We start from the raw sequence: 15,113 nt of genomic DNA, 5'->3' as shown, positions 1-15,113 counted from the left end.
TACTTTACCAGCAATTAATGGGCAGTAAAATAATTGCCTGCTGTGAGCCGGTCGGGCAGGAACCCAACAGTATTTACACTCACAAAGCCTGCGGCACTGGTCTGATGGTGGCGGCTGCTGTTGAGTCTGTGACACCTGACCTCTCCTACCTGGTGTCTGCGTGCGCCATCCTGAACACATCACAGACACTGGTGGAAGGGGAGAACGGTCAGCGGTCACAAACACAGCAGCGGTTGGCACTACCGCACCAGGGCTGCGGACTGGGTGAGGGAAATGCCTGTTGGGTTGCTGCTGGGTGGGATGCTATTAGTACTGGGACAACTATGGGGGTATTACTATTTGGGTCACTCTTATTTCTAGCCCCAACAGAAATGCTTTTAGTACTTGGGCTACTAACAGAGTCATTATTACAACTGGGACACCGAATGGAGTCACTATAACTCCTGAGGCCATTAATGGGGTTACTATTACCATTGAGACCACTAAGGAAGACACTTACTATTGGGGCCACTATTACTCTATCACTCCAGACATCTCAATGGTGCAAATATGTGTTGGGTATCTTGTGTATTGGCACTTTCAATGAGTTGTATCCCCCACACACCCCTCGTGTTTGGGCACAATTTCAAACTTTGCCTCAGGCAGCATAAAGGTTTGGAGCGCCCCTGCCGCCACAGCATGATATTTAGTCTGCCTTTCTCATAGACTACACTCCAGGTAACCAGCTTGCCTATATGGAGAATGGAGGCAGTATTTTGTATGACTATGTGGACCGGTTTTGGGTGCACTTACCTCATTTGTAGCAAATGTGGAACATGGAGTAACTCTTCATAGTCACATTGGAGTAACATGACAGGTTGGTAGCAGGGTGGGGGGTGCTTTTACTTCCATTCTTAGATACAGCACTGAAGGGAACCTGTCACGTTATACGAGTGTCATAAACCATAGATCTCTATATGTGCCGATTATTTGGTCTGAATGTTCCACCAAACTCTCATTCGTCCGACAATCAGGCGTATAAAGGGACCAACAATCAGGTAACTGTTTGGCTTCAGTGAACATAAAACCGCTTGCTGATGGCGGTATATCTCCTAGTGTGCACAGGGATACGTACAGCCGGCCTATGGGGACTAACCATCCTACTAGCAATCATTAGTAGGATAAACCACTAAATAATAAACCATCTACTCCCTTCGCCCGCAGACTACGAGCCAACCCCACGATAAGCCCATTCTTTAGACTTTGCACTAAGCAAAACACAGTCACGGAAAACCCGCTCACTATAGTATCAGAGCTTAGACAATTTTTAGGCAAACTCTACTCTCAGCCACATTAGCCATCTCCAGAACAGCTAACCTCTTGTTTTTGCGACATCACATTCCCCACACTAGCTGGCACATTTTTAGACCACCTGGGGCAAAAATTACCCCAGCAGAGGTCACAGAAGCAATAAAAACACTTAGAGTTAATAAACACCTGGGAGTAGATGGCTTTTTCTCCCCAATTCTACTTACGCATCTTGCAAATTACTTTAATACCATCCAAGATGGACAACAAGTAGGTCAGACTTCCCTTTTGGATCTGCTGGATAAGCATAGTTATTGGCCCATATCCCTAATTAATGTAGATATGAAGCTCCTTACCAAAATTTTAGCCTCCAGTTTAAATGCAGCTTTACCATCAATAATGGTAAAGACCAAGCAGGGTTCATCCCCAGACAGTATCCGTCAAATTACCCACCTCACAGACATCTGTCAAACCATGGGCATTCCTGCAATGTTGCTCTCCTTGGATGTGTACAAGGCATTTGTCCCTCTAAGCTGGCCATTTATGTTTGCTGTACTGGAACACTGGTAATTCCCTGCTGAATTCCTCCCATGGCTACACATTTTATATACTTCTCCTAAAGCCTTTGTTCATTACAAGGGCTTTTGCTCAGATAATATCTTGATCCGACGAGGGATAAGGCAGGGCAGCCCACTATCCCCTCTCCTTTTTATTCTAGCCATAGAACCATTAGCAATTAAAATTTGTAACAACCCTGACATCAAAGGAATTGAAATTGCCTCTATCCACCATTAAATTTGCATGTTTGCAGACGATATATTGGCTATAATATCCTCTCTCCATACCACCATCCCTGACCTACTGACGGAGCTGTCTAGGTTTGGGTCATTATCTGGCCTAAATGTACCCCCCTGAAGCACTTCCCCCCCCCCTAAATATATTACGCTGTAACCACTTCCCCCCTCTTGTAACCACTCCCACTATGTACCCTTCTGTTGTAACCCCTTCTCCATATATTATTTATATTTAGGGTGGGTATTATTGTATCTTGATGCCACCGGAAGCTAGGGGCTGACCTGGGTTTGCCGGAGTTAACACCCCCTGTCAAGCCCCTAGCTTCTGATTGGCAGCCAGGATTAATACAACTGGGTTGACATGCAGGCTGATGCCCCCAGCCAGTGATTGGCTGTCCCCGCTTCCCTCTTGGCTCAGAAGTGCCGTGCTGTCCCTGCTGCCCTAAGTGCTCAGAAGTGGTGTGCAGATCTGTACTACCAGGCTGCCGGCAACACTGTCCTTGCCCCTGCTGTTGCACTGCTCACCGGTGTGGAAGAACCTGTCTCGCATTCTCCCCTGGTTCAGCAGATGTGGTCCCTGATGGCTACTCCACTCCCCCCGCCTTCAGCAGCTGTCACGGGCGCTGCTGGCGAGAGGATGATGGGGAGCGGAGTAGCCCCCCGCAGTCACCACTCCCCCCTGAGCTACCTTCACCAGACTCGCTTACATTGTATTAGACTTTGCTGTAGAGTTCCGGTGCAACAATTCCAGGAAGTGTGAACACCACAGCTTGTGCCTGTTAAATGAATGAAGCCTACAGAATGAATACACACAATACGAATCAGTATTTTATTATCTTTAATGAGATAATCCAAAAACACAAACATTAACCCCTTAACGCTACAGGATGTAAGGTTACGTCCCGGGTGCGGGGTAATTAAAGCAACAGGATGTAAACTTACGTACTGTGTATGGTGGGGGGGGGGGGGGGGGGATCAGAAATTTTTGTATTCTATGCTGGGAATTAGACACCGTAGATCGTACTGATGGATGGCATCTGTTTGTAATGTTTCTAAGAGTGGAGTCTGGTGAGTAAGAATTGGTGCAGATTATATATTTGGATATCTAAATGAGACTATTTGCAATCTGAACGCCGTGTTCCCAATAATTAGTTTTTCCTAATTGGAATCTATGATGACTATCCCCCTCCCCCTCCCCTCTTTTTTCAGTCCCTTATGCAGGGTTTATTAGAGTGTTCTACGGTCAGGATCCAGCATAGGGTCACCCTTTTCAGGGCAGGCTCTCCGTATCACTCAGGGTTCACTAAGGTGTAATAGAGGTTTTTTCTATCCCATTTTTTTAAAAATTCCTAATAAACGCTGTGACAATCAGTAAGACATTCTGTGATAAGTTTAAATTTGCTGGTTTGCAATGGATTTTATTACTTGGGTTCTGTGATTACATGGCAGAGAGACATGTCAAAAGTTTTGATGAGTAGGGACGGAATGCTAAAACCCCTGTTGATCACTAGAACGAGGAGGCGGAAGTCCTCATATGAGCACTGTGCCCCTGAACTGTCTTTGCTGCTTTTCGACTCCTCCTGGCAGCTGAAGATGGCCCGCATAGAGGTATATAGGAAGATTCTATAGAATGTAGATGGAGATTGGTGAGAAGGGAACTCCGGGAGTCAGGCTAACAGTTGAGCAATAACAGCAATTTATTTCAGAGATGTCTGCAGGTAAATTTCAGTCCCACATGGCGGATATCTCCTGCCTCTTTAAGCATATTGTACTGCAGTATTTCTCTCATCCTTAGGTAAGTAGGTACAGGCAACACATCTGTATTGTCTCTCAATTCATAGGCAGGAACAGAAAACACATCTGTCCAGCTTATTAAAAAAATACCACATCAGCCCTTTTGTAGCACCCAACTCTGGGCCAGTTAGCCAACTTAGCTTGATTCTGGTAGTGCATCTATATAGATGCAGTAAGCTTGCTTATGCTGCCATATCTATGTAGTAAGCTCAGTTCTATCATTGTATCTTTGTAGTAAGTGGCAGAGCAGACTGGTGGTGGGGGAACCACAATCTTCATCCAACTCCGGGCCCATGACAGCTATAAAGGGGTGTTCCCATCTCAGCATTCATGTCTGAGATGAGAAACCTGCGGCTCCTGACAACCACGCTGGGTGGTATGAAACGGCCATGGTGACAACAGCCAATATCAAAATGTAAATTAAGAGATACGGGTATAATTCTCATTGAAATATTATTTTGTGAGTTACGCCAATTAAGTCCACAATTTTGTCTTTCTCCTCCCGGTCTACACGCTGTACTCCAATGTATATGGTTGGCGTTACTGGACAGGTAATGCCTCACTCCATTTCTTATAAGGAATATTAACCCTATAAGTAAAGGAGCTCCACCCCCCTACCCCTTTGTATCTTCTATTCTCTTCAGTGGGGAGTTCAAGAAGCCGTGCCAGGCTGCCGCCTCGGCTCTTTACATAACCCCCAGGGAGATGGTCGGCAAACAGCCCTGGGTTTCTCATCTCAGCCATGAAACACTAACATGGGAATACTCCTTTAACCCCTTGAGTGGCGGGTTTCCTACCACCCTGTCGTGCCCACCAGGGCAGGTTTTTTAAAATGGTCTAATCATTGAATTTCAACTAGTTTTGCAGTTGCGTCTCAAGAGCCATAACTTTTTCATTTTTCCATTGACATGGCCATATGAGGGCTTGTTTTTTGCGGGACAAGTTGTGATTTTTTAAACAGGGGGGAGGAAAAAAAGAAATGGGGAAAAAAGAAAAAAGGGGCCATGTCATTAAGGGGTTAAATAATGTATTAACTTCCTTCTCTGGGTCATTACGACGCACATGGATACCACATGTGTGATTGTATTTTTGATTTTTTACAAAGTAAAGGGAGACAAGTGTTTTTTTTATTTTTTTAATAATTTTTTAACTTTTTTTTTTTTTTAAATTTTTACATTTTTTTTATTTTTTTTTGTCCCTTTAGGGGACTTCCACAGGGACCCATCAGGACCCCTGATCACATTCCAGGGGTCCGATGGTGACAGCCCTTTACATGCTGCAGTGACAGCCCTTTACATGCTGCAGTCACATAGACTGCAGCATGTAAAGGGTTAACACAGCAGAGATCGGAGGTTTTCTCTGATCTCTGCTGTAAGAGCAGGTACCTAGCTGTCCTCTGACAGCTAACAACCAGCTCTCCCTGCCACAGAGACCATCGGCTTGCTTCTGACAAGCCGATGGTCTCTATGGCAACCTGTAAACAAAGCAGGACATTGCCGACATGTCGGCAATATCTTCTGCTGGTTTTTCAAAGCCCTTTCTTTGTTCTCTGTGGGTCTGTGCAGGAGAGCACAATGTCACAGCTTGTGGCATTGTGCTCTGCAGCTCCCATACTGATACATAGCCCGGAAATCTTCCGGGCTATGTTGCTATGAGCAGTGGAGCTCGTCACGGAACTTTTCCGGGCGTGCCACTCAAGGGGTTAATCCAACTCTGAATGTGCTGATTGTGTGGGAGATCGGAGACTTGTACTATGGAAGAGCAGGGTCCCAGTGCACAGAAGATTTCAGAAGATGAATGTGGCAAACTTATGGGAGGTTATATTAAAAAAAATGTTTGGTACCGTGTCACCAGTAGAGCAAAGTGTGATTGTTCCCCGAAAGAGAAACCAAGTAATCTTGTAGATATGAAACCTTTTAATGCCTAACAAAAATACCTGATGTTACAGCGAGCTTTCGTGTCTTCTATCGGCCCTTCATCAGGATATGGTTTTGCCACAGGTAGTTCAGTTTTTCCCTCTGTAATTGAGTGGCGATAAGATCTCATCCTCGCTCTCAGTTTTTCTCCTGTTTCCCCAATATACAGCCCCCAACAGAACATTTCCTGCAGTGGATCAGGTTCACAACATCAGACGTGGAACATGTGAATGTCCCGGGATCTTATAGTCCTGCTGTGTGTTGGGGATTCATATCCGTAACAGGACAAAAACGCAGAGCCACGATGAGATCTCATCGCCACTCAATTGGAGAGGGAAAGACTGAATTACCTGTGGCAAAACATTTTTGTGGTCAGGGACACAGCCTAGAGCAGATGAGAGTTATCATACTGAATGGCAATTTCAAGTCGCAGCGTCACAGAAGACTTTGAGAGTATAAATTTATAGCCATGTTTGATATTCTCAAGAATGGAACAAACCTCAGCTCGAGATTCTTGCATAAGTGGAGAATATGAAAGGCCTGAAGTAGGTCAAGAGGGATGTCTTCTTCCCAATTTTCTTTTTTTTAAACTTCATAAAAATTCAGAAATTGATTTGTAAGAATGTTGCCATCCAATAGGTGGTGCTGCAGAGGTAGTGTTTCCATCCCCTTCTATGTGCAGATTTTAAAGGAGAGATAACAGACACCATAAAACTGTCACATTCCTTAGCTCAGTGGACTGATTAAACATTTATTTCTTTGCTCAGATTGTCTGGTGTTATTTTAAGTCTTGAGTGCGGGACGGTCTCAAATTTCTGTGTGTGAACATTTATTTAGATCAAGAGGCGTGTCCTCTCTGCATTTGTGTTATATTTGTGCCCCATCCAAACCAGTTTCATCAGCCTAATGAAGGGTCGATAGAAGAACCCGAAAGCTTGCTGTAACACCATGTATTTTTGTTAGCCATTAAAAAGTATATCTAAAGGTTACTTGGTTTCTCTTACTGAGAACAATCACACTAACAGACTTCTAGTGGAAGGAGAAGGTCCCAGTAGACCATCTCAGGAGTGATATGTGGGAGCAGTGACCCGTCCGCTCCGGCAGTTCTGTTATAGTGGACAGAGACCCAGCTGCAAAACAAAAATGCTACAAAATTTCATAAAAGAAGAATTTATTAAGTGGAAAAATATCCCAGTGCACCTTGTGATTCGCACTGCACGTTGTGCTCTCTGTTCATACTGTGCAGCTCGGTGTGATCACTTCAATCATCTTCCAGGCACCTGATTTTTTCTGGAAGGATCTCGGTCCAGAACCTGAACTTCTCCTCCTTCAGCTTTGAAGACGCTTTCTGCTGCAGGTTAATCCCCAGATAATGTTCGCCTGCGCCGTACGGCGGCCATGTTGTCAGACCAGGAGAATTGGGGTCCCTGCAGGAAACAATGTGGCATTGTTATAACTAATGAGGTGACACCAGCGGCGCAGTGAATGTGCCGCCATTCTAGTCCAGTGCGATGGGCTTACCCAGTCCGAGCAAAGTTAGCCCAGTATCTCATCATATTCCTGCTCAAGGCTTTCTCGGCATCGGTTGCAGGTCCTGAGGGAGAAAACATCATCATCAGTGACCGACATCCAGTTCTATCAGCTATACACAGTGGCAGCATAAGTCTCTCTACTGATGGTTTGTTACAATGTATCAGTCCAGGCTGTTGTGCTCACAGAGGATTGTCTGGACTATGTCGGACCCCACCTTAAAAATCTATCATGATTTGCTACAAAGTCAGATTTCAAAACAGTCATAAATCATCACCCAATACTAGAGGACGTCCATCCATTACCTTTCCTCTTGATTTTCTGCTCTTCATTCGGAGGAATCAGCAATGCACCATTTACATCCTGTTCACAGACTTTCTGCTGCCTGCTTCTACTACATTTCCCATAATCCCCTTGTCTGCATCTCAGATAGTATAGTATTCTCCTCCCCAAAGAGGGTGAGCAGTGCCCTGCTCCCCTCCTGTGGATTACAGTGCCGCCATGTACTGAGCTCCAGGTTGAAGTTCTGTCTGCTGCCACTATCAGGGCTCAGTCACACGGGCGTTTTTTTGCCCGATTTAAAGATGAGCTTGCGATCCGCATATATATGTATATACCCAATGCTTTGTAATGGGATCGGTCACATGTCCGTTTTTTATACCCTTTTTTTGGATGCTTTTCAGGGAAGGGCTTATATTTGAAGTCCTTACCTGAAAATTAATACAGCAATTGCCAGCAGCCCATTGCTTTCAATGGAGCCAGCTGTATTGCCGGCTCCATTGAATTCTGTGGCAGAGGATAGCGGGTAGCGCTCTTTTTGAGCATAAAACTCCCGTGCGACCGAGCCCTTTGGGCTGATAAATGCTGCTGGCAGCGTTTTTTTTAGCCGTGACACTGGCTTCGGTCACACGATTTTTTGTGCGCATCAGTTTTGCCCTCAGCCACTCTGTGGCATCCAAGACAGAGTTATAGAATTGTTAAAGGCTGCACTATTAAAGTTGGACACAAGAGGGAGCCCAAAGCTCATAAAAACTGGCTACTAATAGAAGTTAATTGAACTATGCTAGAGAGCTTCCAGAATGGGGCTCTGCGGGGAAGGGTTAGTGGCCATCTTGGGACTAAGAAGCAGTGTGTTCAGTGTGATGTCAGCAGAAGAGCTGACAGTGATACAGCTGGACCATGTGATGGCCAGCAGGGAGGCTGAACACTAGAAAAATGCTACAGAAAATACATTATGAAAAACACAATCCTCCTTGAAGAACATTCTGGTTGCTAAGTACACACTGCCAGCAACCCAGCTCATTGCTAGAGGTGTGCTACCACCATTACAATAAGTCTGTCAGGTATCCAACTGATGGCGACATTGGCTCTGGGTGAGGGCAGAGAGGGGTGAGGGGCTGACAGTACAATAATGATAATATATGACACCTAGTTTTTTGGTCATTGACTAACCAGCAAATAAGACGCCGTCCCTCAGGAAGGGTCCTCCGAAGACAAAGAGGAGCTCATCAGTGTGATCGGCCTTTATGTAGTCAGGTCTTACATGAGCCAGAAGGCTTGGCGGGTGCTTGTACTCATAGAAGTAGACTGGGAGCCCCGCATCTAATGAGGGTAAGAAGACTGAACATTAGTTGGCGATGCCTATGGAGTCATCAGTGATCATTGATATACATAACGCTATACACTGGCACAGCGACAGAGGAAGACGCAATAATTGTAAGATGGCACTGAGACTAGGACTTGTGGTATTACCATGCCCGCATGCTTAATGTGAGACTGGAAACATGAAAGGGGTTGTGCAAAGGCAGCAGGCGCTATCGATACCCCCTAACAAGACACATGGCGAAGATTTATAAAACTATCTAAGAAAAATGGTCTTAGTTGCCCCTAGCAACCAATCACAGCGCAGCATTCACTTTGTACTCTGCTCTAGTAAAATGAAATCTATGCTGTGATTGGTTGCTAGGGGCAACTAAGACCGTTTATTTTTTTTAGACAGTTTCATAAATCAGCCCCATTAACTTCATAAAGCTGGATGCCCCACTCAGGATTTACGTGTTTAGTAGTGACACACACCTTAAGGCGTTAACATATGATAAACCATTAGCACTTATGCCCTAGATTACACAGAATCATGATTGGCTCTATTTGTACCTGATGAAGTTAATAAAAACAGAAGAGCTTCATTGTCCTATGATACTAGCTGGTGTCATGAGTCAGTGATTTGTGTACACAACTTCTCACATCTAATTCGGAGCAGGCAATGAAACACTGTATGGAGTTCCTTTGAAGCTCCGACAACAATTGTTGCAAAAAAAAAAAAACACAACATCAGAATTGCACTTTTTTGGTCTTAACATCTCCCAGTCTATGGCCAGAATAAATATCCGTCCTGTAAAACTACATCTACCCTATTGAAATGGGCGCTATAAGCACCGGAATGCGTGGGCTTACATTTTACAAGTAAATAAAGCAGAAGAAACTATAATTCCCCTGGCTGACATCGAGATCTCTTTGAGACAACTAAGAATAGGAGGGGGTCCTGCGGACATCATACCCCCCTCCTCCAGAGTAAGATTTTACTACTTGAGAGAATTTCTTTAACCTTTATACTATTGAAGTGGTGGATCTGAGGAGCGCAGGATTTTTCTGTGATCAAGTTTATTTCCTACTGAGATGTGTGGCTTCCCCTGGCTAAGAACAGGATCCAGAGTGATTAGCCGTACCGCCTCCCCCACCATTTTCTGTCCCCACATTCTGAAAGGGGTTGTGGATGTCAGCAGAACCCCTTTAACCTCCTAAAGATGCCATTTTTTTCCTCCTTTTTCCATTTTTTTCTGACGCCACAACCCTACTTTTCTATCGACATAGTTCTGTGACAGCTCATTTTTTGCAGGACGTCCTGTAGTTTCTCTTGGTACCATTTTGGAGTACATACAACTTTTTGATCCTTTTTATATATTTTTTTGGAGACGTTAAGACCAAAAAAGTGCAATTCTGATGTTGTGTTTTGGGGGTTTTTTTGCAACAATTGTTGTCGGAGCTTCAAAGGAACGCCATACAGTGTTTTATTGCCTGCTCTGAATTACATGTGAGAAGTTGTGTACACAAATCACTGACTCATGACACCAGCTAATATCATAGGACAATGAAGCTCTTCTGTTTGTATTAACTTCATCAGGTACAAATAGAGCCAATCATAATTCTGTGTAATCTAGAATATAAGTGCTAATGGTTTATCATATGTTAACGCCTTAAGGGGTGTGTCACTACTAAACACGTAAATCCTAAGAAGCGAAAAAGGGAGAATTGGCTTATTCTGTGTTCATTGTTCTAATAGCTCCTCTCCGAATGGAGGGGGTCAGAACCCACTATCTCAGGAAATTCCTAAACCAGGAAAGGATATGTAGAAGTATGAGCCAGCATTTAATACATACCAGTGTATAACATGAACAAATTAACCATTTAGATGCTAGCTATTCACTAAGAAGGAAGAAACACCAATATCTCTCTATCTGACAATTCTGACAGCGGCATTTAAATCCCCTGAACGATGTTTGGGGGTCCCGCATGGCCCCCCGCGGGGAGATCGGGGAAGCCGTGCAGTGGCTTGATAGACTGCCTGTCAAATGGCAGTATGACGTAATTCTATAGTATTACGTCATACTGCAGGAGCGATCAAAGCATCGCTGGTTGTCGTCCCCCAGGGGGACTTTAAAGTAAAGTTAAAAAAAAATCAAAGTTTTTTTAATTGTAAAAAAAAAGTAATAAAAGTTTAAATCACCCACTTTTGCCATATCTATTATTAAAAAATCTAAATCATAAAATAAAAATACATATTTGGTATCACCGCGTCCGTAAAAGTCCAATCTATCAAAGTAGCGCATTATTTTTCCCGCACAGTGAACATTGTACGAAAAAAAAATAAAGAACGCCAGAAATGCACTTTTTTAGTTACCCTGTCTCCCAGAAAAAAATGCAATAAAAAGCGATCAAAAAGTCATATGTATTCCAAATTGGTACTATCAGAAACTACAGGACATCACGCAAAAAATGAGCCCTTGCTCAAAATAATTGAAAAAAAATTAAATGTCTTGGGGAAAAAAAAAGAGTAGTATAGTAAGAAAAAACCTACACAAGTTTGGTATCATAGTAATCGTACAACTCATAGAATAAAGTTATCATGTCACTTTTGTTGCCGTTTGTGCGCCGTTGAAACAAGATGCACTAAAAGATGGCGGAATGTCGTTTTTTTTCATTTTACGCCATGCTTTTCAGTACATTATATGGTACTTTAAATAGCAACATTTAAAACTACAACGCGCCCCACAAAAAACAAGCCCTCATACAGCGACGTCGATGGATAAATAAAGGAGTTATGATTTTTTTAAAGGGGAGGGAAAAACCGAAAATGGGGGGAAAAAAGGGCAGCGTCATTAAGGGGTTAAAGTGTTAACCGTTGCGATCAGTGTGAATGCTGATCACGGCTGTTGGCTCTCAAAGACAGCCAGCACCCACATTGTATGGATCAGATCGGCCCTCAATCTAAACCCTGAACCTCTGACATTACTGTACATCATGCAGGATGGGCATTTTAGGCCCTGAGAACTCGGATTGCAAAACATAAATTTAATATAAAAAATTTTTTTTTTTAAACACAGTGTGTCCCGACATTTTGCCAAATCCCACAACTGTAATAGTGAAGGTCTCAGGGTTACTTGGTAACTGCTTTCAGCTCCTCTGTTCTCGGGCGAGAAACAATGCTATCAGCACTACCCGCGGAGAACTCCTGATAAGGCTGCAGGACGATTTTTAGGTTGGCCTGAATTTAACGATCAGCTAGCAGTGCACGATGGGTGTGCATTTAGACGCAACGATTATCGCTCAAACAATTGCTTTTTAGTGATTTTTGAGCGATCATCGCTCTGTGTAAATGGGCCTTAACATAGTCCCTCAAACAGTCTTTAGAAACATACCCATAACTAATAAATAATAATCCTCCAGACTAGAAACTCTACAATGGCGCCATCTGCTGGCTAGAGCCAGTACTGCGGTATGGGACATGCTGGAGAGGCCCCCAATAACAGAGCGGCCAGGAATATACAGTAAGAATACCCTGCTGGACATCTTCTGACATCGCAGGTGTACAGCTTCAATCACAATGTCTTTAGACGTCAGACAGTGGATTGGAAAAGGTTAATATACCTGTCTTGATATGACTGAACTGGTATATGAGTTTAAGGACCTTGAGAGAGGTTACATGACTTTTCCTCTAATATTACTGCTGTGGATTACCAGGACCTGAGTTGTCCATTGATTGGTTCATTGGCTGATTTGCCAAATATAAAAGGCAGGTCCTGTTCTCAGGCTGTGGTGTGACTCAGCAGTTTTTGCATAGAGCCTTGTGGGGAGTGAGCTGCCCCAGTGCTGTTGGAAAGCTGAGATTCCCTGTACCAGAGAAAGTGCAACTTGGATTCCTGCAGTGATGCTACCCAGCTGTTGTAATGTAAGTGCCAGATAGAGATCTGCCGACTGCTCAAGCAAACGTAAGCTGCTATTACTAACCACCAAGTCCACAGACATCACAAGAAAAGAGACCACAAGTGAGAGCAGATAGACCAATAGCCCGTATCTGGATTTTCAGGTTTTGGGATATGTAATCATGAGCACCATTACCCAGGCTCCTCATCAGTACAACGGATGGCTTTGACATCATCACTGTACAAAGGTCCTGGCTAATAATATGGGCATTTGGTTAACCGAAGTTCCTGCTAGACTAAGTTACTTCAGAGGAGCCTCCAATTTTCAACCAGCAGCTGTGGTGCTATTTACCCCTTTGTTCACTGTGATAATTATATAATGCGTGCACAATATTAACCCTTTCCAATCCACTGTCTGACCTCTGAAGACATTATGATTTAAGGCTGTACAACTCCAATGTTGGAAGACATCCGTGAGGGTTCTCTTACTGTATATTGCCAGCCTCTCTGCTGTCGGAGGCTATCCAACGTGTCACCTCATGTAGTACTGGCTTTAGCCAGCTGTAAATACTACAACTCCCAGCATGTCTCTAGTTAGTACGTCTAGACATCATCTACAATGGGAACAGATTGTACCTCGATGGAGTTTAGCAAGCCGTAGAGCCGGGATGACAAATATTGCATCACCACACAAATCCAAGAAGCGGTCACGGATCTCCCGCGGATCATCGATGTCACCAAGATACTCGTCAATGATGAAGGGAATGGCTTTGGGGTTTATATGCTGAAAAACCAACATTGAGGACAATAAGCAGGACTTCATAGAAAACTAACCAAAAAATGGAAGAACATAAATGTGTTCATCGTATCTCACCCTGAGAGGAAGATTTTGGAGAATCAGTGCTGCAGCCTCCCGCGTCATTCCTTCCGATATCCCTGTTACATTATACAACTAAACAGAGATAGTCATAAGTTGGATACAACATTATTACACAGTAATATCGCTAAAGATGTCGCTCCGCTAAAGTAATAAACCTTCTCAGGACTCAAGAATGTTCTATTTTCTAAGTCTGTGCAGTATTTTATCATTGGAGCAGAAGGTTGTACTCCAGAGCTGCTCCTCTCACTGTAACTACAAGCAAGAAGTTGCCAGCATTTGCAGCCAAAATGAGTAGTATGGAAGGTCATCACCTGGTGACCTACCTGCATTCAGCAATACATAGACTATACAGCATATGTTCAGTGATTACCATAGGGTCCTCCGCAATGGGAATGGGGCCCCGCTAACCCATCACCACCGTCAGTGTGCTCAGAACATGACAGGCTGTTGATAGGTTTGCTCCCCGCTCTTTGCCCCATATTTTTTCCTCCTTGCTCTCCCAGCGATCTGCATTCAGTTTTAGGCTCTGTTCACATCTGCCTTCAGGGTTTCTGCTTTACTTTTCCATCCTAGGAGCAGAAAAACGGAATCCCTGCAGGGAACGAATTCGCCTTATGACGGAACTGAAGTAATGCAGCATGCTGCACTATATAGTGTGAGAATGTAGGATGGATCTGCATCTGAGGCTCCAAAGACAACCCTAGGGAGGCTTTACAAGGGTCAACTATTGTCCGATGTGTCTGCCGATAGAGCGAATGTAGGTGGCAGTTCTGTGTAAACACGGCCACCAACCGGGTGATGAGCGAGAATTCATTCACTAGTCCGCTTCACTACAGTACACTTAAAAATAGTTTCTGATTATACCAAACGATGGTCAATCAGGTAATCCTTGGCTTGCAATGACTAGCCAATAACTTTGCAGGGAGGTGTGCATTTGTTGAACGGGTGTCTCCCACTGAATGCTGATTGGCTCCTTCCCTTTTTGAACATTTTGCCCTCCCACTTAATGCTCATTGGTTCCTGAAAACCCATAAATACGTGTGAGTGATCCTTTACTGAACAGTCCTTGCTGCATCTCCAGCTGGTTTGGTCTTCGATGAGTACAGATGGACATTCGCAGAAGCTGAGCATCCATGTGGTTGGAGGAGCTGGAAGAATAGCTGCCAGCCAAATCAGCATTTGGCCAACAACTACTGTGTATGGCCAGTGTTACCCCCGCTGAGTATTCAGCGACTGCTCGGATTAATGTAGGGGAGGCTCCTAAGATACAAACATCTATCTAGCAGCCCCCATGCACTCTGGGAGCCAATGATGCAAACTTCTTGCATTTCTCTTCATTTTTATGGATGAGGAAAAGGGAAAACCAACTATAATGTAGTACAATACACAAAGCAGATCTAGTGATACTGACTACAATACCTGCAGACACCAT

At 44.0% G+C, this 15,113-nt stretch overlaps 1 protein-coding gene across 1 annotated transcript in view; it reads right to left on the bottom strand.

Annotated features, from left to right (window-relative positions):
* Positions 1-6,985: 6,985 nt before the first annotated feature.
* Positions 6,986-15,113, bottom strand: part of LOC136582668 (fatty acyl-CoA hydrolase precursor, medium chain-like) — a 47,495-nt gene continuing 39,367 nt past the window's right edge. Inside the window, exons 10-14 of the mRNA XM_066583847.1 lie at positions 13,676-13,753; positions 13,438-13,585; positions 8,774-8,923; positions 7,313-7,385; positions 6,986-7,218 (exon numbers count right to left, since the gene is read on the bottom strand). Coding sequence (XP_066439944.1) covers positions 7,053-7,218; positions 7,313-7,385; positions 8,774-8,923; positions 13,438-13,585; positions 13,676-13,753 — 615 coding nt within the window. The 3' untranslated portion in view covers positions 6,986-7,052. The remainder of the gene's footprint in view (positions 7,219-7,312; positions 7,386-8,773; positions 8,924-13,437; positions 13,586-13,675; positions 13,754-15,113) is intronic.

The sequence above is a fragment of the Eleutherodactylus coqui genome, chromosome 11, assembly GCF_035609145.1.
Source record: "Eleutherodactylus coqui strain aEleCoq1 chromosome 11, aEleCoq1.hap1, whole genome shotgun sequence".
Lineage (NCBI taxonomy): Eukaryota > Metazoa > Chordata > Amphibia > Anura > Eleutherodactylidae > Eleutherodactylus > Eleutherodactylus coqui.
Note: the sequence above shows the minus strand (reverse complement) of the source record. Positions and strands in the feature narration are given on the sequence as shown.